The 22,662-nt window shown below is 49.7% G+C and overlaps 2 protein-coding genes across 9 annotated transcripts; one reads left to right on the top strand and one right to left on the bottom strand.

Moving 5' to 3' along the window:
- The first annotated feature begins 43 nt into the window (after nt 1-43).
- DRC3 (dynein regulatory complex subunit 3) lies at nt 44-17,155 on the top strand. Of its 7 annotated transcripts, none has more exons than XM_083799585.1 (13): nt 44-184; nt 817-990; nt 2,358-2,474; nt 4,002-4,168; nt 4,756-4,902; nt 6,102-6,221; nt 7,152-7,267; nt 8,543-8,714; nt 11,354-11,485; nt 12,770-12,840; nt 13,690-13,813; nt 15,232-15,363; nt 15,530-17,155. In XM_083799585.1, exons 2-13 carry the CDS (start codon nt 834-836, stop codon nt 15,641-15,643), a joined length of 1,569 nt encoding a protein of 522 aa, XP_083655711.1. In that variant the 5' UTR covers nt 44-184; nt 817-833; the 3' UTR covers nt 15,644-17,155. The 7 variants fall into 7 exon arrangements, 6 of the variants coding, with proteins under 6 accessions (XP_083655711.1, XP_083655712.1, XP_083655715.1 ...); XM_083799586.1 differs by having other exon boundaries at nt 47-192; XM_083799584.1 differs by having other exon boundaries at nt 76-228.
- Nucleotides 16,754-22,553, bottom strand: ATPAF2 (ATP synthase mitochondrial F1 complex assembly factor 2). 2 transcript variants are annotated; one of them, XM_083799591.1, is made up of 8 exons: nt 22,358-22,553; nt 20,863-20,907; nt 20,378-20,523; nt 19,796-19,893; nt 18,762-18,842; nt 18,480-18,592; nt 18,016-18,131; nt 16,754-17,376 (listed from the first exon to the last, which is right to left on the bottom strand). In XM_083799591.1, the coding sequence occupies exons 1-8, from the start codon at nt 22,461-22,463 to the stop codon at nt 17,239-17,241; spliced, it is 843 nt and encodes a 280-aa protein (XP_083655717.1). In that variant the 5' UTR covers nt 22,464-22,553; the 3' UTR covers nt 16,754-17,238. The 2 variants fall into 2 exon arrangements, with proteins under 2 accessions (XP_083655717.1, XP_083655718.1); XM_083799592.1 differs by having other exon boundaries at nt 16,754-17,352; nt 18,092-18,131.
- Nucleotides 22,554-22,662: the final 109 nt, after the last annotated feature.

The raw sequence follows: 22,662 nt of genomic DNA, 5'->3' as shown, positions 1-22,662 counted from the left end.
CCTTCCCACCCCTCTCCCGGGCCGTGAGGGCGTCACGTGACTTCCCCTAGCAACCGCTTCCCGGGCTTCCTTAGCAACCGGGGCAGGGGTGGTGCGGCCTGGTCCTGGGCCTGGTCCTGAGCTTCGTGAGGGGCCTGGGAACGGCAGAGGCAGGGCATAATTTGTGCCTGTTCCCACAGTGAAGGTGTCTGTGTGTGTATGGACTCCATCTGACAGCCTTTACTGGGGGTCTGCAGTAAACGTCTTCACAAAACTGCTGTGCTCTTTATAATTTTCCTTTTTCCGCAAATTTGTTTTGACTTTTATTATGAAATTGGTGTTTAAAACTCAGCGAGCTGCTGCTGATAATTTTTATGTGCTGTAAATACTGTGTGATTGCTCTGTAAATCAAACTTTCCTATAGCGGTATGTTTGCTGTTAACAGTATGTTTACCTTTTAAGGCTAGATGTAAACGTTGCCCAGGGCCTTAAATATGCCCTCTTCGTGAAGAGGGATTTCATCAGCAGGTGCTGGGCCATGGCTGTTGCAGGCTCTGCCCAGAGCCTCTCCCCTGCTCTCTTTATCTGGCCAGAATCTAACATTCTCCACGGAAACCTCTCAAACATGGTGAGAAGGCTGTGCCTTTTATCACAAAGTGATACCAGGGACCTTGTGATAAAAGTCAAGCACATCTTTGACATCAGCTGTGAGGTATCAGGTCTTCTTAAGACTCGACTGTGCTCTTAATTCCTTGGAATTATCGTGCCAGCTCAATGAACATTAGAAATAGTAGCCAAGCACTGGTTTAAATTTTTCTTTCTTTTCTCTCCATTAAGGCTGATATCCTCTAAAAATGAGTCAGTCGTACAACAGCATCAAGCCAAATGTTATCGACGATGAAATGCTTCAGAAAGGGGTTGAAGAGCGATGGCCAGAGGACATAGGGAAACTCGCCAAAAGCGAAGGCATTGACTTCAAAGATGTGACAGAACTACAGCTCAGTTTTAGAAGTGAGTATCAGAACATATATATATTTTTTTAATTCACTTACCCTCCAATGAGTATTAAGTGGCTACCTAGCAATTAAACAATAGCAATTAGCTTGGGTTTGCTACATGAAAAGTAAGGTCAGGACTTAGATTTTTAGTCATACTTGTATGAAGTAGTTTCAGTTGAGAGGACTGGGTGGCTTTGCTTGAGGGCAGCTTTAGAGCTGCTTCGCTTTATGCTCTTATTGTCAGTGCTATTCTTATTTAACATCTATATTGTGGTGACACCTACAGGCCACAGGCCTATTGGGCCCTTCTGTACGTGGCCAAATAAAATCCTGGGAAGGCTCTACCATCTCTGGTGATTATGTGAGAGCTACGTGGTAGACTGTGGTGATTACAGTCCAATTTGGTAGCTTCCTCTGGCCGTCCATAACGTTATCAAAACTCATCTCTTACTGCCAAACTAGTCATAAACTTGCCTTCAGAAAATGAAAAGAAAGAACATTTGGTTCAATATTTGAGTATTTTGAGGGTATGAAGTTTCATGGACAAAATTTTTGATTATTCATTGCGTGCTCCACTAAAATAATGCACGTATTGGATGAGTTCCTTGGGACGTGCTCCCAATTACCTGATCCTGCATGTATTTCTTTGCAAATACAAAAGAGAGAACTGTGTGACCATTTTGTGTGCGCAATTGAGTGCATTACACTGTGCTCAGTAAACAACAGCACCTAGTGAAATCTGCTGGAAAGCCATTGGGGGGAAAAGAACTGGGAGCAAGAGTTTTCTGTATTTTCTGTCACTTTGGCCCTAATGTTTTGCTGTAATGCCTACCAGCCTGCCCTTGTGGGTCTGTTTTTGGAGAAAGCTAAATGCGGTGATATTGATTAGTTCTAAACTGCCACCCTCACAGAAACATTAGATCCCAACTTGTTCTCCTGTGATGAAAAATCCCAGGAGCAGGAGAGTAAATTACAAAAGCAGTAGCTGGCCACCAGTAGCCTGAAAATACAGAGAAAAGCAGAATTTCATCCCAAACCTTGCTTTCAGAGCTGGAAAGGAAAATGAAGGTCAAGGCCTCCTAGTAGAGGATTCATAAAGCCACTCTTGAGTGCAGTCAGCATCCCCTCAGCGACTCGTTGGCATCGCTGATGAGCCGTGTGTGCTGGTGCAGGACGCTGAGGTTAACTGGGCTGCTTCACTGAAATCGCATCCAGCCAGCAGACCTCTCAGCTCTCTAGGGCAGTCGTGACACTGTTGTAAGCTGCTAAAAATCATTTTTGAGGTAAGACTGGGCATTTTTCCTTAAGAAAGGTAGTACATCTGCTAAACTGAAAGCTGCCTCCCCTGAAAAGCGGTTTTATTTTTTCCTGTGCCTTTAGATATCCTGCAGATTGATAATCTGTGGCAGCTTGAGAATCTGACTAAACTGCAGCTGGACAACAACATCATTGAGAAGATAGAAGCTCTGGAGAGTCTGGTTCACCTTGTCTGGCTCGGTAAGATACAGGCGTATGGGGCTGGATGCCTTCTCAGGTGCAAAGCAATCTGCGATAAAGCCAGGATGTCACGTTCCTCCTCAAACACAACTGATAGGAGCTTTCCCAGGGAAGGCTGTTAGCTGTCGGTGTGTTTCCTCATTTGACTGTCAAAAGGCACGAATATCAGTGCTGCACAAAAATCCTTCAAATGTTTAAAAGCCTGGTTTTAATACATTTGGTGTGGCAGGAACAGGAAGCTGAGATTTCAAGGCTGTTTCCAGGTTTTGTACTCGTATTTCGAGGTGACTTTCAGAAATATTTATGGAAACTCCCCTGTGACTTAGTCTGTATTCTGTTTTCAAAGGTAATGCAAGCATTTTGAAGCCTAGAACCCCCTGAAAGACAGTGCTGGCTTTACCCCTACATGCTTAAGGGCTTATTGTCTTTGTTGTCCCAAAAAGCGCCTGTCCTTGTAGTCTTATGTGACTACCTTCAACTAAAAACTCAGGATACGGACAGCAGCATCACTCAGCGATGCGGGCTCTGATGCTGGGCAGGTCAGTGACCTTGCTGCTACAGGTTCATAGCTAACAGCATTCACTGGGAGCTGCAGCTTTGTTACTGGGTGGCAGCATAAATATATCCTCGCTTGCCACTGAAAATGGCATGGAGGCTTTGGCTCGTAAGAACATCTTGAAATGTCTAATGAGTTCTTCCGCCCTGTTGTCTGCACCGTTCTACTGTGCAGATGACTAATGCACTTTGTGAATCAACAGCTGATCACCACAGCGTAAGCAGAGTGTTTTGAAGCACTCTCATGGGTCTCAGCTTGCCCAAAGGTCGCGGTGGTTCAGCAGCTGCTGTGTGAATGTCTTAGCCATCCAGGGGCTAGGGTGATGCAGACCTCGTCACTGCCTTTGGACTCCTGAAACACTCGGTACTGACCGGCCTGAGAGCAAAGGCTGCCCTTATTTGTGGTGAGTGTAGGCGTTAGGATAGAAGTTCTGGCAGGATGAGATGAGGAAATATTAATGAGGGAAATAGCTACGGTGAGTACGTCTCCATTGACAGCAGGGTGGTTGTGAGCGTGGAGCTGATGTGTGTTGGTCTGGGGGAATTACCGTGATAGGGGGCATTGGCATGGCAGGCAAGAGTCAGAAAGACGAGGCAGGGAATGTCAAACTTGTCACAGAAATGCCACCCTTTTAAGGGCCTTTCTCTGCCTCTTTTCTTGTATTTTGGTTTTCCCCATAAGGTAGAAATCACTATGAGGTTGTTTATGTGGACTCTGTGTGGGATGTCTTCATTCTTCTTATATAAGAGTTGTGTGGGCAGTTGTAAGAAGTGTCTGTTGCTTCCCGACCCAAAGAATGACGATTTTATGCTCACCCTTTTCTGTGGGACACTGAACACCCCTGAGGAAAACATTGTGTGTAGACTCCTAAATCAAGACCCAAGCTAAATGCAAGGATTGGATCGGGGTGTTCTGCTAGAAATGATTTAACTTTTGCTTGTAAAACTTTTGATTTCTAAACTCTTCCCCAGACTTGTCCTTCAACAATATTGAAGTAATTGAGGGCCTGGATACCCTTGTCAAACTGCAGGACCTAAGCCTCTACAATAACAGAATCTCTAAAATTGAGCATATGGACACGTTACAAGAGCTACAGATCTTCTCCATAGGAAAAAATAACCTGACCACTCTGGAAGATGTGAGTGCTCCCTGTCTTTGCAATTGTTCCTTATCAAAGGATCAAATATTCTAAAACCGGTGGTTGCCATCTGAGCAGGGGAAAATTCTCCTTAGGACTTCACTTTCTCTAGAGTCTAAGTTATGGTTTTGGTAAGCTATCCGGGTTTAAAGTGCTTATTTCAGCTTTTTCTTGTGTAGATTGTTCGCTCGTGAGGTTTGTTACTGCTATCATCTGTGGGAAAAGTCTTATTGGTTCCCACGAGAGCTGGAAAAGGAATAAGTAGCAACATTTGAAGAAAGGAGGGAGTGAAGACTAGGATTTGTTAAGGGTTCTTTTTAAGGGCAGTTTACCAATGGGAGATCTGTGATTTGTCCACCACCCTAAGGCTAAAGGCCTTCTTTCCACACCCACCATTTACACATTCATGATGTGTCTTTAAGTATTTCCTTTCCCAAAAGCATTAGAAACTTGTAATTTCATCTCGCCTGTGTTTGGCAGCTGAGCAGGATGTGTACTGCGACATAACTGTGATAAGAGCAACGAATTTGAGAAACGTGTGTTTCCATAGCGCTGGGAAGTACGGCGTCTCTTTCCCATCGGCACAGGTGGTTTATCTCAGGAGGTTTAAGAAGTTGCGCACGCTGAATCTCACTGGGAACCCTTTCTGCGAAGAAGAGCAGTATGTGCTGTTTGTTGTTGCTCACATTCCAGATCTGGTATACTTGGACTTCAGACTCGTGAGTGACACCACAGTGAGTATGTCTGCGTCTCCTTCTTGTGAAATTGGGCACCAGCACATTACAGAGCATTTGCTTTGTTGGTATGCCTGCAATATTCTAGCATGTGGGGCTGCTTCCTCGCAGAAATTAGACCTATGGAAACATGAGGTGTTTATTCCATCTTCACCTTAACAGCTGTGAACCTGCAGGCCAAATTCTATCAAACCTGGCAGAGAGGTAGAGGTGTCAAAGGTATTATGTCTTCACAGGTTTTGTGAAAATCAGCAGCTCTCTGTGGGAGAGGGGCCTGGTTAATATTGCCACAGAGATGCTGCAGTGTGAGTGCGAGACTTCTCAGAGATCTGAGAATCTCAGAGATCAGTCCTGAGACAAAAGTCCCGAGGAAAGCAGCCTTGGTGGTCCTGCTGCTCACGGAGCAATTTGTTTCAGTAGTGGACTGACAGATTATCCAGGCAAGGAAGTGCCATCCGAATGCGTTTCCCAATCCTGATTTCTGAAAACAGGACCATGCATCTGCACTGGTAACCCATGGGACTGCTTTTCGATCCCAGGACTGAAAGGAACACAGAAGTTTATTATTATTGTTGTTGTTATTTTCAATAACCAAAGAATTTTAAATTTGCTTGGCACAGAGCAGGAGCTGTACTTGGAACACGCATTACTCTTACCATAGGACTGGAAGGGCTTTCCAGGTCACTGAGTCTAGTCCCTGCTTGTACAGCCTGTGTGCCATAGAATTGCACAGTTAAGTTTGTCAAGCTTCAGCTGCAAGCTGATTAGGTTCTTGCCCCTGCTGCTACCTTGCCATCCGTTCCTCAGATGAGCCATCTCCTCCCCAGTAGATGTATTAAACTCAGTAGCAAATCCAGTCAGATCTGAAATTCAAAGTCAAAACAGGGAGTCCTGCTAAAAACAAATAAAGAAACAAACAAACAAAAACCCTAAAGATGAGGAAACTGGTAGATTAAAAGTTGTCCGGGACTGAATCAGTTCAGATGCGTTGCATGCAGAGGCAGAGTAATATGTTAACAAACCATGGGGTGAGGAATGGATTAGACACTTCATAAGTAGATTAATAAAAAGACCACAAAGAAACGGAGGTGCAGATGTAATTTAGATGCCCTTTATAGAAAGATGGAATGCTTACGCTTAGATTTGTTGGGCAATGCTGGGTAATCTGATCAAATACCTTCTGTCTTTGTGTTTCTCAGCGAGAACTTGCTGTTTCAAAGTATCACTATCTCATCGACCCTCTGGAACATGAGGAGGCCCAGGCCCTGGCTCAGCTGGAGGAGAAGCTGGCAAAGCAGAAGGAGCTGGAGTACCACAAGGTGCGTGTTCTTCAGCTGGTTGTGTATTGTCTCAGGAGAAAGATGTGCAACAGATGTTGACTTCTGTACCTGCTTTAAGCTTTAATGAGAGGTTAACAGTGACGGTGCTAAAACTAAGGCTAGGATTAATTTCTGATCTTCGAATCTCTTTCGAATGAAAACAGAAACTGCCGTGAGTACATATGATGTGGAGGAACGTAATGCTTTTGGGTGAACAATGAAACTGCAGATATAGACCCTGAGAAGCTCTATAGTAAATCATACCCTGGGATCTTATCAGCCTAATGGGAGATGAAGAAAATTACACATCTGAGGGAACTGTTAGTGTTCTCATGGTGCAGCGACTTTTCTCCTAAGTTAATGTTGGTTCTGTTTGGTTTCGTTTTATGGTTAAAGTCTCCAGGGCTTTGAGATTGTTACAGTCCTGTGAACAGACTGAAAACAAGGCCAGGAGGAATGGTACTTTCAGTTACAGTCTGGCTCTGTGTTCCAGACTGCTAGAAGACCAGACTGGCTGAAGAGCAGGAGGAGGTTAAGCGACAGGAAGGGCACCTGCAAATCTTCCCTCCTGTCCCCCCCCCAAAGCCCACTCGCTCCTTACCTGCAAGGCTCAACGGTCTTGCAATACATGGTTGTGTGTCATAGTGCTTTATGTAAGATTAAACAGTGTTTTCTGTCCTTAGGCTAGAGAGTTCTAGCAGTAAAGCCACATGTGAACCAGGATGGTTTTCACTGCAGTTGCAGGGTGCTTTCATGACCTGGTTGGTAAATCGGTTGTTGTGGTGTGACTGTGTCTGCATAGATCATTACTTGCACAGCACACCGGTGATCCTCTGCTGGTAAAAGAGCTTCTAGGAGAGACACGTCCTAAGGACTGGCAGAAGGTTAGCACTCTTTATTTTACTTATATTGCTCTGATTCTCTTCAAAGACAGCCTTTGTTGAGTACCTGAATGGATCGTTCCTGTTTGACAGTTTGTATGCAGAGGATACAGAAGCTGCCAAACTGGCTTACCTCCCTGGAGTGGATGACCTGCTGCAGGCATATCCTTCCTGGCTTTAAAAAACCTAGAGCTAAAACCTAATGACTTGAGTTAAGAAGGAGGTGCATCTGCTGGGACTCCTCATCCGTTGCTTTTGTCCAGGACTGAAAGCTACATTGATCTAAGATCTGAGACTTTCTGTGTTCAATTTTGGAACGGTGCCAGGAAAACACTGCGAGACCATGAGACCACTGACAGCTTTAAGGCTTGATATCTCATGAAATAGGAGGGCTACAAACAAATGGTTTGTATTACTGGCAAGCTGGCCAGCCCAGCTTGAAACAAGCTATTTGTATAGCTGCTCACTTCTGTCACCGACAGGTCATGAGATTCCAGCGTTTCAAACTCTCCCCATTGTAATTACCATATTCCTTTCCCTTCACTTGAATCAAACATAATTTCAGTAGTCTTCTTTTCTGACCCTTCAAGAATCAAGGCTTTGTGCTGTCTTTAAGTCCGGAATCCACTTAAAGTTTAAAATGAGCTGTAAGATAAATCTCTGTCAGTTAGATTGTAAGAGCGCAGTCGCTAAGATCATGTTGAAATTGAAGTGGTAGGAGATGGGAACAGACTAATCAGAATTATATGAGTTGCATATCTCATGACCTGCCAGAGCTGGCTACATGAAGTTTTCAGGCCAGCACATTTTTCTGATCATTGCTCCTACACAGGGGATCAGAAAGCAGACACTTTTATTTTTTTTTATTTCTCATTCAGATTAATAGAGCACTGTCAAGGCCAGTAACTTGACCTTCCTTAAAATTGCATTACACTGTTGGGGAAAAATGCATCATGGCTTAACTACAATATACTCTAGAAACAATTCCATTGCCAAGATAATAGCAGAAGAAAAATTGACGTTATTTTTGTGATGCTACCAAGTCAGTAGTTTATTCTGTGCTCTGGCTGTAGGCTCCAAAGCTGTATTTATTAACTCCACAGACACTGTATTCACACTTGCAAAGACGGATAGGGCTGTATGCTTCATTCTGCTGCTGTGTCAGAAACGAGTCAGAGATGTGTATGCATTTCCTTTTTGTCCTCAAGGCCTTTTCCCCCTCAAGCTACCACAGTGTTCTCCATATCCCTAAGGCAGCAAAATCCTATGCAGAGAATGTGATCCAGTCCTGCCAAGGACAGAACACGAGGAAGTCTGGTGCCAGCAACAACCACAGAGTTTACATAACAGTAGTTTGTAAGTCATTGCCCAAATTTACAGAGCTAGAAATGCTTGTTGCTCCACTGAACAAACAAAATACCTTGACTCTGGTGTCACATACAGGAAAGATTTTGTTTCAGTTTGTGAGAACCTATTTAATTATGGTCTGAAAGAGTATGAAAAACGAGAAGCTGAAGTCTCTGAATTCTACAAAGGCCTTCATGAAGCATTAACAGCCAACCAACAAGAAGGGAGGAAAATAATCCTAGATTTTGAAAATCGGAACAAAGAGGTAATTTTCTTTATACTTTTATTAGTTTGCTACATCTTATACTAGCTTTCAATTTTACTGAGAACTAGGGTAACTCCATTAAAATTAGGATAACAAACCTGGATTTGTACTGCAGTAACAGGAGTCAGTGCCTGGTCCCTAACTGCCGAGTCACAGAATGGCTGGGGTTGGAAGGGAGCTCTGGAGGACATCTGGTCTGATAAAAATATATATAGCATACGTATAAAAGTATCAATCTGTACCAAAAAGTTATGTTAGCTGATACTCTCAGACACATGTTCTGATTTTTTGGGTGGTCCTTTGGGGACCTAGGAGTTGGACTCGATGATCCTTGTGGGTCCCTTCCAACTTGGGATATTCTATGATTCTAAGATAATGTCATTAACTAACATGAGGTTTTAGTGCTTTGTAAAGAAAAAGGATTTGGGGTTTGAAGTTTCAGCCCTTTCATCAAACCACAGCCAACACTGACAGCTTTTATCTACGCTAGAAATGGAAATTTAGTGTGGGACAAAGTTAATATGCCATAGTGTTATCTCATTGTCCATGAGATACCTGTCTGTTGTCCAGGTAAATGTTCATCAAGGCTTTACAGGAAAAAAAGATGGTTAAACATCTCATTGCCACACAGGAATTACTGGTCTTTACGAAAATGAAAGTGCTGAACCTGTCCATTCAATATTTTTGATGATATTGATTTAAAAAAAAAAAAGGGTTATCGGTGTTAATGGCACTTGTCTTCTCTCTGAGGCCTCCAACAGCTCCTCTTTCATTGAAAAATAGGGAAGAAACGGAAATTGCAGGTTATTCAGTTTGTTTTCAAGTCATTTTCTGATTCAGTTCATTTTGTCAACAACAGCTCAAAGAACTTTAACAGAAAAATCAGGTAAAGCTGTTGTAATGTATTCCTAGTCCTGTTTTAAAGCAGAAAAATCTTTTTTCATTCTGCTCAACTACAGCCATCCATTGTGGCTGCTCCGGGCACAGCTTCTAGCTGGATCCCCATGTAACCAGGTATAATAGATGGATCATTATTTTGTTTCCACAGGGGAAAAAAAATCAAGGGGGCTAAAGCCTGGTAAAACTGTCAGCTGAGCAGAACGAGTCCCTGACAACTGACACCAGGCAGAGTCACGAGCGCTCGCTCTTTGAAAACCGGGTCACGTTTATTTAGGTGCCTTGTCAGGAGCTGGCAGCCTGCTGAGTCACTGTCCCCAGGTCCTTCAACCCTGCTGACTCATGCTGGCAAACGGGCTCTGGCAGCTCCAGTCGGGACGTTAGTTGGCAGGTTTGCCAGCAGGCAACCGATAGAGATTGATGTGCATACTCAGTTAACTAGTACTTGATTCCCAATAGGTCCTCTGTAATAAATATATACAAATAATATATATATATATGGCTAAGGACAGATTTTGACGGTTCATCTTTGTCTGGTAGCCTACAGACTCAGCCATGGATCGAGCTGCCAGAACAGGACTCAGTGGTCAGGGTGACGGTTTTCACATAAATACTGGAAGAGTCAGCAGCCAAGCTGAGCACTGTCTTTTAACAGTCATTTAAAGCTGATGGAGAAGTTTAAAAAGTGCAAAGGTGCCAGCAGACTGAAATTTGTCAACCGTTCTTAGGGGCCGTTTGTCTAGCTATAATCCTATCACGCAAGCTTGGACAAACCTGTAAAATAACACGGCTGTCTGAAGTTGGTGAGGGAGCAAAGGAGCATTAAGGGCTTTGACCTTTAAAGTTGCTGCTTCCAGAGGGGTGGTTTGGATGGCTTGGGAGCTTTTTGGGGCCTCCCAACTTCCTTACTTTAGAAAAGAAAATATCTTGCTCTCCCCTTCCCCACTTCTAATGCTGCAAAATTTGGATACTCTGTTTTCAGAAACAAGTCTTGGCAATGCTTTTGGTCAGAATTCACTCTTTTAGCCTATTCTGTTTCCTCTCAGGAGGATTGGATTAGACACCCCAAGGTGTGTATTTTTTCCTCCTATTAATATTTGATTCTTAACTTGTTTTGAGCAGATTTGAAAATAATACGTTGCTCAGCACAAGAGGATTTTTTTTTTTGATCCAAGAAATAATAAATCCTGTCTGATACAAAACTGATGTCAATATTTAATTCTGAAGGGGCAATAAATCCATGCTGTAAGAGGAAGTCAGGCAATGATAGGTATTCCATATTCAGAATACTAAATCCTGACCCTATGGAAGTCGATCAAGATTCTCCTTGACAGAAAGGGGATCATGATTTAGGCCTGCATTTCTTTTTCAGAGTAATTGTTAATCTCTTCTTCATGGCCAGCAATGTCAAGAATCTAATATATTATATATATACATATTTTACTTGAAATGTGTCAGAAGGGAGCCAAAGCTGGAAGCATGGAAAGGGCAAAGTCATCTGGTGACTGGAGGATGAAGAAGAGCTTTCACCAGTGTCACTGCCTTGCACGGGATCGTTTACCCAGGAGCATACCTCAGCACTGTTGTCTTCCCAGTATGTAAATCCGGAGACTTACTGAATCATCACATTTCATTTAAGCTAATCAGCAGCAGGAACTTTTCTCACATATGTAACAAGTTAATTAAATTGCAATGGAGTGCTGAACACAAACTATAAGTAATTTATGTATCTCTGTGTTTAGAGGCTGGATGAGATTCATCATGCCACTAGTTACAATATTGCTGAGTCTAAACGAGCGGAGTACAACGAGGACATACTTCAGCTGTCAGAGACACTCATGACCTTGGAAATGCAAACAGTTGACCAGCTGGAGGTAAGGTTCAAGCACATACCTGATAAGCTTCCCATCCAGGATGCAGGGGGGTCGTTTTTCTGTTGCTGCACCCCTCTGCTTAGTAGCCCATTGCACAAAGAGGGGTGTAAAATTCTTCCAGTCAGGCTGATGTTCTGTCTGAATCTCAGGCTTTCTTTGCTCAGGGTTGATCTGGGTGGTATCAGGCCCTGGACACTGAGATATGTTGCAACAGATTTCTGTTTCTCAGAGCAGAGCGCAGTATTCCCTTCACATCTATTCAAGCTGATTCCCAAAGCTTTAGAGAAAGGGAGTTGAAGTTGTTCAGTCATTTCATAGGACTGTGTACAGAAGTCTGTGCATGGCATGGGATATGCATTTGGGATTCTAGAAGTGTAATTCTTTGAAGCCGATCCTCGCTATGAATAAGATTACACACGTTCCTGCTCAGCTTACTGCATTTGCTTGCATAATAGCCGCCTTTTTTCTCCCCAGACTTTTCCTCAAAAACTAGGGCAGGGCTCCTAATGTGCATCTTCATTTAAAAACAACAACAAACAAAAAGCCCTAATCTATTATAAGCTAACAGGCAGGATCTGCAGCCTTTATGCAAGCAGATGCAGCAGTTTACTTCTGTGAACGTGCGTGACAGAAAGCAGGAGCTCAAAATGGATTCCTTACTGCATCAGGATTGCGCCTTTTAATGCTTTCTGAATTGCTCCTAATATATCTGCAATCACTGGTGGAAAGATCAGAAGCATTCCTGTGTGCATGCCCTTCTGGATTTACAGGATTTGGGTGGCTGTAACTGTTTTATCAAGACAGTAAGTGCAACACTTAACAGATTCTCCGGCAGCCATTTTTGAGAGAGGCACTAGGCAGCAGCAATTTTAGTTTCTGAGGACTAAAACAAAAGCTGCAGTAAGCCTAGGCACTGCTTATTGTCTCTGACGAGAGGCTTTTCAGATATACAAGGAGACTGCAGCATGGCAGCATGCAGGAATACAGCACGCTCTGTGCGTTACGTGAGGGTTCAAACTGATCGGCTGACTTGCTCCAGAGACCAGGTAAGTATCATTCAGTCAACTTCTCTCTAGCAAGCTGATTCTGATTTTCTGTCCCTGAATGAGAAAAGAAACTCTTGCGGCTTTCAAACAATTTACATGCTTGAGGCAGTTCATTTTCTGACTGTGCTAATAACAGCAGTGAGTCCAAATTATAATCAATTTTAGGTTCTTCCTAGATTCCTTTTTATGTTCAGGAAAGCGTTCATTGTAACGTTTCCTCTTTTTTCCTTCTGTTAAGGAACTAATTAAGGATTTTGAAAAAAACATCGCTGTCATAGCATCAACATTCATTGAAAACGTTAAAGGGATATATCCTTTTGACAGCGTGTTGGTGTGGACGTCTGAGGGAGGTACGTATACCTCACTCCTAAATCCATAACTGAGCCCTTGGAATAGAACCGGATTATTTTTAGTCAACAGAAAAGCCGTTTTCCCAGCTTTGCAGGAATGGCCATTTGAAGTGCCTTGTCTTTCTTGGAGATTTTGGAAAGCACAAAGGGCTCTGGCTAAGTTCTGTACTGAAATTCTGTAGGACTTGTACAGCTTTCTCCCCTGTAAGAATCTTGCTTTTTTTTTCTTCAAGCATGCATGACACAACTCTTGGAAGACCTGGCTCGGCTGTTTTCTATATGCTTTCTTGCCATAGAAGTACCTGCAGTTCTTCCTGAAGCTTCTTTAAATGGCCTTCATTTCTGTGTTACTGATGTCTTCTGAACAACGTGAGATAAGAACAGCAAAATACTTCGGTGACAGTTTACACTATATAAATAAATCCGTTGGCGTTGTGCAGATAATTGGCATATTCAGAGCTTGGCTTTTATCCTGAGAGGCCTCCCTCAGCTTCCTCTGCAAACCCAGGCACAGTCTCAGTGTAATATACGGCGGCGAGGATGAGACCTGATGTGAGCTGTGATTAAGAGCAGAAAGTGCAAATCCTGACATCACAGCAGCTTCTGGCAGCAGCTCGGCTGTTTCCCTTGGAAGCCTGCTGTGAGGACACAGGACACCAGAGTGCTTTTCTGCATGCCTGCATTAGGACTGGCAGCTCTCTTTCACGTAGTTGCTTTTTCCAAGCCTCAGCTTCTCGTTACAGGAGGTCCAGTTTCATCTCTAAAAGTGAATGGTGTGCTCAGTTTTTTCCTTAACCATCTTCTATACGATGGCCCAGTGCCGGGACCTGGAAAACCGTCACCATGAAAAGCTGCTAGAGATCTCCATCAACACACTGGAGAAATCAGTCAAGAATGAGCTTGACGAGGATCTTCCAGATGACGTTCGTGAGGTGAGCACACCAAATAATTCGCCTCCACTAAGGAGTCAGCGAGGAGGCCACAGCCTTCTCTCAGAAGGGAAGGGATTTCCAGGAGGTTCAATACAGCTAGAGCTAGGTCTACACCAGTAGCTTCCTTAGAGGAGGTCCCAGCTGCCTGGCTGAACCGCAGTGCTGCTGGGCATCTCTGCTGACTAGGACAGAGGACGACTGCACTGCAGGTTTCCCTGGGCTCTGCAAGAGCTGGTGGCAGCAGCCCAGGAGAGGTGCTGAGCAAATCTCTCTTGCCTCCAGCACAGCTCTCTTCCCTGGCTGATTTCCAGACAGCCCCAACCCAGCAGGCACTTAGGCAGCTTCTCTGCTGCGCTTGAAGCTGTTTTTGTTCAGATTCTCCCGGCTTCTCCCAGGAGAACCCAAACACCACTGCTTTGCAGGGGGGCTCTGTTTGCCTCGGTGATTTCAGGAGCAGCCCCCCACCCGGAGGTCTCCCACCCCTTAGCTCTTCTGGAGACGGGACACGACATTTCAAACGCAGCCTCCCACCGCAGCCCCAGTCTTGCTCTGATCTCAAAGATCCCAGGAGCCTTTCAGAAAGCACAAAGATTGTTGCAGTGCTCCAGTCAGCAACGCTGCTGACCTTTTTGCCTCTGTTATTCCTTCGCTTAGTGGCTAATTGACTTGAGTTTTGCATTCGCTGTGTTTTCGCTCTGTCCGGATTATCCCAGCCCCCTATTACTCTGGGTAATCAAGAGCTGACAGACACAAAACAGACCCCTCAGTCCCCCGGGGGAGCTCCCTGCTTTATGGGCTGTGCAGATGGCTGCAGTTACGCACCGTTGCTGTGCACCCATTTTGCCTCGCTGCCATCCATTTCCACAGAGAAGCAATCTTCATTTGTTCAACAGCTGCACTTGGCTGCAGGAGGAGAGTCATTACGCTTTAGCAAAGCCACCCTCTATTTAGAGCCACGGGAGAAGTCACTGCTTTGATTAGAAGCTGGGATTCTCCAAAATGAAGATTTACGGCCGGCGTCAGCAGCGCAAGAGACCCTTCCAAGTGCGATTTTCCACTTCCCGCAGCTGCTGGGGTGGGCGAGCTGGAGCACACGCAGCCTTGCTCCAACAGCAGCTGCCCGCGGGGGCAGCCGTGTGCCACGAGGCAGCGAGCCCGCAGCAGGCATCTGCTCCCTGCTCTAGCAGGTGAGGCCGAGGGTGCTGCCTCAGTTTCCCCTTCTGCACTAGGGAGAACGCCCCAGCACAGCGGAGGGTGAAGCACTGGATTCACCCTGATGACTAGGGCTTTGTCGCTCTGAAACAGAGGTCCTGTTTTCTTCCCCCAAGCGCTGCTGTTGGCCTGCTGCTCGTTCTGAGCTCTGACGCTTTTGCTGTGCGCCCGCCCCCCTCCCCTGACCCGCTCACGTTACCTCCTAGCTTTTCGTGGACAAAACCACCCTCGTCAACATGGTCAACACGTCCCACAACGTCCACCTGCTGAAGATTGATATGCGGGAGTGTGACATCCTCAGCAACACCTACCGCTGGCAGGCTTCTGTGACGGGGAAGGTAAGGGGCCTTCATGCTCACGTGGGGCTGGGGCACGGCTGGTGTGCCCCTGGTGGTGGGGATGCTGCTGCAGGAGACGCTCCCTAACCTCTGCCAGAGCCCTCGGTGCCGCAGCCAGGGACGCTGGCCAGCCTGTGGGTGCACTGCTTGGTTTCAATCTGTTCAGGCTTTCCAAAATGAGATCGACAGAAACCGCAACCGTGTCAAAGAGATTTTCCAATACATCGACAATCTCCAGGAGCAGCTGGATAGCATCGAGCTCCTGGAGCCGCCGGAGTAGGTCTGCCAGGGGCTGGACAGCTGCCTTTGGGTGCGCACAGGACAGCCCCCGCGGCACAGCACCCGGCAGGGACGGCTGCCCCTCTGTGCCTGAGTTGTCTAGGACATTTCAGGCCAAAGGCGTGCTCCTTCCATCCCGCCATAAGCTGCAAATAAAAGATGCTTCTTGTCTCCAGAAAAGCAGATGACGCTTTGTCTCTTCCATCCCATTGGCACGAAGCCCAGTCAGTGCTCAGGCCTGGTCACAAGGGGTTATGGCTCAGCTGTGAGCTGATTGAACCAAATCACCGCCGCGCATCACGCCTGAAAGCTTTAGTACCTGCAAGCACAGTGACAGGAACCTGTGATCCGCAGGCACATGGCAGCAGCCGGGGAGAGGAGCGCTCTCCATCAAACCACCCCCAGAATAACAGCAGGTTTCCAGCTCAGCAAGCACAAGGCTGGCTGGGGCTCTGCGTGCCTAGGAGCCTTGTGTTCTCGCCACCTCTCGCAAAAGCAGCTTTCTGCAGCGTGAACAGAGCAGCCCCCAGCTAGCAGGGAGGGAAATCAATGGTTCCACAGGAGCTCACACGCTGCTGCTCGCAACAGCCAAGCGAGGAGTCATTAATTCCCCTCCTTGCTCGGTGACAGCAGCTGCTACGCTCACACGTGGGCAGCTTCTGAGAAATGATGCTGGCCAGAGCGGTACTGCTCGAGGCAAGCAGCAAGGAGGGAGGTGGGAAGGTTAAATGAAAGGGTGGCTGCATACGAGCTCTGGGGAGAGGCCAGGTCTCCCGCAAGCCCTGTAGCTGGCGCTGCCTGACGTACAGATTTAGCTCCGAGTGCCCTGCGCTTCTGAAGATGGCTGGAGCCCAGGTTTCCCCCGGTCTCGTTCCAGGGCTGCATAAATCAGCTCCCTGCTACTCCTTGGCTGCAAGGACAGGGCAGCTAGCACAGAGAGGCTCACAAAGAGACGCAGAGGGAGCAGATCTGTTTGGTAGCTACTGCCTGTTCGGTTCTGCTCGTGTTTTTGTCTGCCTGCAGCCACTCCTGCACCTGCCTAGAGCCTGGCACCTCGGAACCCACACCGTGGTTGGGCGATTAAAACAAAGAAATACTCGGCAGCACTGGCTTTCTGTATCTAGCAGGGGCGTGCCTTTAATCAAACAGAGAGACCCTGGTGTTACACGCAGGCACACTGAGGGATGAAGAACAGATGCAGCCGAGTCTGTTTTCAGATTTCCATAACAAGTGCGTGTCAGGAGCTGGCAGCTCTGAAGACATGTGGCATATGCTGGGTGTGTCTGTGCCGTGCCCTGCCCAGGAAGCTGCTTCTTCCCTGGGAGCTCATCGGATGAATTCCAGACAGTGGTAACGGACAGGGCTGCTGTCTCCAACACGCAGAGGGAGCTCACCTTGACCTTTCCTCCTTGCGGGCTCAAAACTGCTGGCGCTGCGCTGCAGCAGGCAGTCCAAGCAGGGAGCTGCCCACAGAGCCGCAGCTCCTCGGCTCCAGGCTGATCCCAGAGGCGTGGTGGCAGGGTGGTGGCGACCAGCCCTGGGTCACAGCAGCGCCTCACGGCTCTGCATTCTCCTCCTACACCCAGCCCAGCAGCCTCAGTCCTGCAGCAGCTTGTGTTTCACAGTGGAGCTCTCAGAACAGAGGTGAACAAAGAGAGTCCCAGCTGCCGCACGAGCGCGCAGCTCGCACAGATCGTAGTCATGGGCCCACTCCACCTTGCCCCACCGCTGAATCTGAAGGAGAGGAGGAACGTGAGTCAGTTCAGAAGGGGATTATACGCCGAGCCGGTCAGCAGCTCAGCCCTCCCTTTTCGCATTTGTGAAACATGGGAAGCTGCCCAGGAGGTGTGCTGATTGCCGACCGCTGGGGTAGGGAGAACTCCAGAGGAGTAAGGTGGAAGGACACGCTTCATCTCTAGTGGGCTCTGAGGCCAAACCCCTTAAGGGAAGATGAAAAGATTCCCATCAATTTCAGCCGCTTTTGGGTCAGGGAGAGCTTCACGCCAGGCCAGTTTCCAGCCTGTGCTCTCACAGCAAGCGAGCTATTAGTTTGGTGTCTAGCAAGGCCTCCAGGCTGGAAACCCACAGCAAGAGAAGCCGCCCACAACTTCACACTTAAGATTCGAGGGAGAAAATCAGCCCTCTGGGTTCTGCACAAGGAAACCGGCAGCCCCAGGAGCACTCGGGGCAGTTGCGCCCGCACACTGCTCTACGGCAGCGTGCTCCAAACCCTCTCAAAGGGGGAGGCTGGCGGAGTGGAACCTCTCCCGTAATAGCAGGCCCTTCCCTCGCCAGTTATTTGTGGTGGGGGGTGCGTTTGTCATGCTGAGATTATTGCTCTGTGAATTACAGGGTTGTTCTGTACCAATTTACCTGGTATTCTTCCTCCAGCCGAGACAGAAGCACGGCTTTCTCTACGGTGATGTGCCTGTCGATCAGGCCCATGGACAGAATCAGAGATTTCAGTTGGGTGATTACGTATTCTATACCTGGAAGGGAACAACCCAAAACAAACAAGATTCACGGTTGTTTTCTGCAGCATTACAGCAGCGTCTTCACAGGCTCTGAAGGGACAGCTGCGACGTGGTACCTCCCCAGGGAGGTCGCCAGGCCAGCAACAGCTCCTGCTCGCATTGGGACTCCTAAGAGCCAAACGTGCTGTCACCAGCAGACACAAAGCACTGGCCACTGTCACTGCAGTGACCTCGACACCCCGATCACCTCAGCATAGCAGCAAGAGGGAAAAAAACACTGCAGCTCTTCGCTTCCACGAGGAGCAGCCTCTCCTGCCCTCGTGCAGCCCCCGCGGAGTGCTCCCCCAGCCCAGCCCCTCTCACCTTGCAGAGCCCACATGTTGTAGGAGGCCAGGTGGCTGATGAAGGTGTCCCTGGTGCTGGCCGGGATGTTCGGCCCCATGATGCTGGTGGAGGAACCGATTGCCACGTTGTACCTGGAACGATCGCACGGCCCCTTAAGAAAAGCACTGGGCTTGCGGATCTTGCAGTTCTGAGGCACAAGTGCTAAAGCTGCTGGCCTCGGGAGGGCAGGGCGCAAGTAAAGAGAAAGATCTTTGACCAGGGCAAACAGTAGGGTAAACAGAAAGATCTTTGGCCTCTTACCTTTTCTCAGCCCAGGCAACGATGGGATCCCATTCGTTTTTCTGCAGCTCTGCCAAGGCAGCCGGCTCCTCCACGCGATAGCTGGGACATCGCGGAACAAAGCCCCGCCGGGTATCAGCTCGCGGGCTGTCACTGCCCTGCCAGCCCGGGGCACCCCGGGAAGGAAGCTGAGCCCCCCACAGACCCCAGGCCTTTTGCCCCCCCCCCTTGGTAGCAGTTGCAGTGAGCAGGAGCGATCCCCTCGCCCTTCCCTGAGTTCAGAGCTTCTCCTTGTTCTAGGAAGGATGATTCTACCTAGAGCACAGCAGCAAAGCATCCAACAGAAAAGTGCAGCAGGCAGCTCGAAGCCAACCAAGGGATGCAGCAAGGTTCAGTGGTTGGAGCAGGAGACGTGCCCCACTGGAGCTCCTTGCAGGGGGCCCAGTGGCTCAGCCCGGTGCTCCCCAGTGCCAGCTGCCACCCTGCCCAGCCCCGTGTGACCGCAGCCACCAAGAGCAGCGGGGGGCTTGTTTCCCTCATCCCACAGGAGCGGAGCAGCTGCCACGGACACCTCAGAGGCTGAGACTATGAGGCATGAGCTTGGGCAGGCTTCATCCCGCAACCACAGGGACTTTAAGGAATGAAGGGCCTTTTGCTGCCGGTACAAGGAAGCTGAGCTTCCTGCACCTTTACAAAACCGGAGTGCCAGGGGACCGGGCCGACAGATTCTCCCAAGCCTTTCGTAGCTGTTAACTCTTCCCCAAGGAAATCTTCATTTCTTGCTGCTCCTGCCCAGCGTGGACACCTCCAAAACTGAGTTCAACAGAGGAGCAGATCCCCGTCCTCCCTCACACCTCTGCCCTGTAAGTGCATGGAGTTGCACAAGGTTGCAAACACGGCACTGCCCTAACTAATCCAAACCCGGACAGACCAGAACCCTGCAGCGACTTGGTTGCAGCAGACGTTTCCCCTCAGTTCCCCCAGCCACCTTTCCAAACACCGCACTGCCACAAGACCACCTCGCCTCTGTTGCAGAGGGTCCCCCGGTCCCATACCAGACGGTGTCGGTCTCCAGGAACTTCACAGCTGCACGGATCAGCTGCCCTTTGCTTCGCTGCGTGGGATTGTCCAGAGCCGTGTTGCACAGCGTGGTCTGCGGGACAAAGGCAGTTTAAGGCACTGTTGCTCAAGGCCTGGGGAAGCAGCAGCTTGCACTGTACAAGGCCGAGCAGAAGCAGAGGAATTTGGGGCACGCAAAGAGCTGAGGAGCTCAGCTAAAATGGAGGCGTGGAGGCAAAACACGGCTCATGCAATAGGAAATCTTCTTTGGAGATTCTGCCTTTGGAGCCAGCCCGCCAAACACCACGGGGCAGAGCTCGGGGACTTCCCCAGAGCCCATCCACCTCCCTGCTTCCCTTTGCTGTCCCCAGTAACGCCCTCCAGCCCCTTCTCAAACCCTCCCCCGGTGACACAGCCAGTGCCTAACTGCCCTGACAGCTGCAGGGTTCTCCCCAGTGCCCAGCCCAGGTGCTGATCTCTCATCCCCACTTCCACCAGTATCAGGACAACCTGCTCTCTCCATGCACTGTGTCTGGACGCCATTCTCAAGCCCCAGCGCTCTGACCTGCCGTGCTCACCAGGTGCATAGTGTAGAACTTGATGGTGTCTTTCTGGGAGTCCCATTCTGTTGCCACTGCGATGGCCAAGGCCTCGCTGGGGACGGCGAAGAGCTTGGCCTGCGGAGTTTTCAGCTTCCGGTGGTCCAGGTTTATTTCAAAGCCTCCTGGGGAATCAGAGTAGAAATCCTGGGGAATTAAAAGAGGAGCAGGCACTAAGGAACAACAGACAACCCCGCGGAGGGAGCAGGCTCAGAGCTGGAGCCGAGGGGAGCGAGGGATCAGCAGCTTCCCACCACCACCACGCTGACGCTGCTTTCCCCCTAACGACCTTGGAAACTTTCCCACCACGTGGGTTTTGCTAGAGATGAGGAAAGGACGAAGCACGCTGGTGACAAACACCGCGCCCTGCACAACCAGGGTTGCAGGCACGCCGCTGCCTCGTGGCGATAACCCCCGGCCCAGGGACCTGGCCCCTGTCTGCCCCCCCCAGAGGCTGCGCTCACCTTCTCCTTGGGAGATGCTCACATTCTGGTAAAACCTTTTCCTCTCTGGGGGAGAAAACAGAGATGCTGAAATGGCAGTTACAGGACGTTCGGTCCCCTCCCCTTCTCCCCATCACGGATCAGAACAGAGGGACCCCTCGATGCTACCACAGGCCTGGTCGCATCCCAAAACCTTGCTCATTCAGCCACATCCAAGCCCCTTCTGTTTCAGGGAGCTCCACTCAACCGGGGAAGCGCCGTGACACCGGTGGACGCCCCCGGTGCTGCTCCCGCTGCCACGATCGCCCACGGGAGCAGGTTTCTCACAGGCACCGCTGGAGGCGCCGGGCAGCAACAGCTGGATGGCGCGGGGGCACCTGAGCCCCCAGGGGAGGATCCACCACCCCCGGCTCCCTGTGCAGCCCCGCATCCTGCCCCTGCAGCCCCGCTCGGGTGCACGCCTCGTCATCTCGTCTCGCTCGGTCACGGCAGGAGGAACGTGTGAGCCTTTCCTCCGGTAACTGCAGCCAGATCCTAAACGCTGAGCCCGCAAATCTACCTCCGGAGCTGGGAAGGGCACAGGCCGGGCTGCAGTTACCGTGTGCTGCTCACCTGTGTGCTCCCACACCGGGATTTGGGCGAGGATTTGCTCCGGCTCAGCCACCTGCAAGCTTTGTGGCCGCAGAAAGCCTCACGCTGGGTTCCCAGCCCCGGGGAGACCGACGAGCACACGTCCGGGAGGAGTCCCGGGTCACCTCAGTGGGCACCCGGCAGCCCCGCGATGAGCCCCCGACACCCTAAAACTGGCTGCGCCGTCCCCACGTCCCCAGCAAGATCCACCAAGGGGACAGGCAGCCCGGCACAGGCCTGAGTCAACCCCTGGGGGGTGTCTGTCCCCCCTCACCAAAAAAAAAAAACAAAAAAAATAAACCAGAAAACCCCAAACCAGAGGCGCAGCAGCAGCAAAGCGAGGCCGTACAACCGGGCCTGGGTGTCGGGGGAAGCCACGCTCCCACCCCCGGAGTGAGCCCAAAACCCACCGGGGGGGTGCTCGGAGCGCCCGTTACTTTCTTTTGGGGGGGATTTTACCTTTTTAAGGGGGATTTTACCCTTTTTGGGGGTGTTACCTTATTCTGGGGGGGATTTTACCCTATTTGGGGGGGGATTTTCCCCCTTTTTTTGCGGAGGGAGATTTTACCCCTTTTTTGAGGGGAAGATTTTACCCTTTTTAAGGGGGATTTTACCCTTTTGGGCGGGGGGATTGTTACCCTTTTTAAGGGGGTGGATTTTACCTTTGGGGGGGGGGGACTTTACCCTTTTTGGGGGGCATTTTACCCCTTCCCCCATTTTTCCCTCCTCCCAAGCGCCCAAACCCTATCCCCAACCCGGCCCGGGATGACCTTGAGGGGGATCCCACCGGGAAAACCCCCCCGGGACCAACCCTGGCGGAGCCCCCCCCCTCGTTCCCGGAGCCCCCCCGGTGGGCACCGTCCCCCCCCGCCCCCCCCTCCCTCACCTGCGGGCGGGGCGTACCCACGGCCCCCCCCCGGCCCCCCGGGACCATCGGGGGGCGGCCTGGGGGCGCAGCCCCGCAGCAGGCGGCGGCAGCGGCCCCTCCACATGGCGGCGGGGACACCGGGAACCACCCCCCCGCCTCCCCCCCCCCCTCAGCACGGCCCCGTGGGCGCCGCCATGCTGCCCGCGCCGACCAATCCCCGCCGCGAGCGCGGTTTGGCCCCTCGGCCTCCCCGTCCGGCGGGAGAGGGAGGGGGGGCGAGACTACATCTCCCAGCATCCCCGTCGGCGCGGCGAGCCGGGAGA

The sequence above is a fragment of the Anser anser genome, assembly GCF_964211835.1.
Source record: "Anser anser genome assembly, chromosome: 15".
In the NCBI taxonomy this organism is placed as follows: Eukaryota; Metazoa; Chordata; class Aves; order Anseriformes; family Anatidae; genus Anser; species Anser anser.
Note: the sequence above shows the minus strand (reverse complement) of the source record. Positions and strands in the feature narration are given on the sequence as shown.

What these genes read in the sequence shown, in the direction of transcription:
- DRC3 (XM_083799585.1), top strand. Translation starts at nt 834, where the DNA reads ATGAGTCAGTCGTACAACAGCATCAAGCCAAATGTTATCGACGATGAA. An exon ending in ATTGAAAACGTTAAAGGGAT is followed by an intron (nt 12,841 to 13,689) that starts ATATCCTTTTGA and finishes CATCTTCTATAC; the next exon opens with GATGGCCCAGTGCCGGGACC. An exon ending in AGGCTTCTGTGACGGGGAAG is followed by an intron (nt 15,364 to 15,529) that starts GTAAGGGGCCTT and finishes CAATCTGTTCAG; the next exon opens with GCTTTCCAAAATGAGATCGA.
- ATPAF2 (XM_083799591.1), bottom strand. Translation starts at nt 22,463, where the DNA reads ATGTGGAGGGGCCGCTGCCGCCGCCTGCTGCGGGGCTGCGCCCCCAGG. An exon ending in GAGCATCTCCCAAGGAGAAG is followed by an intron (nt 20,524 to 20,862) that starts GTGAGCGCAGCC and finishes CTGATTCCCCAG; the next exon opens with GAGGCTTTGAAATAAACCTG. An exon ending in AGTTCTACACTATGCACCTG is followed by an intron (nt 19,894 to 20,377) that starts GTGAGCACGGCA and finishes TTTGTCCCGCAG; the next exon opens with ACCACGCTGTGCAACACGGC.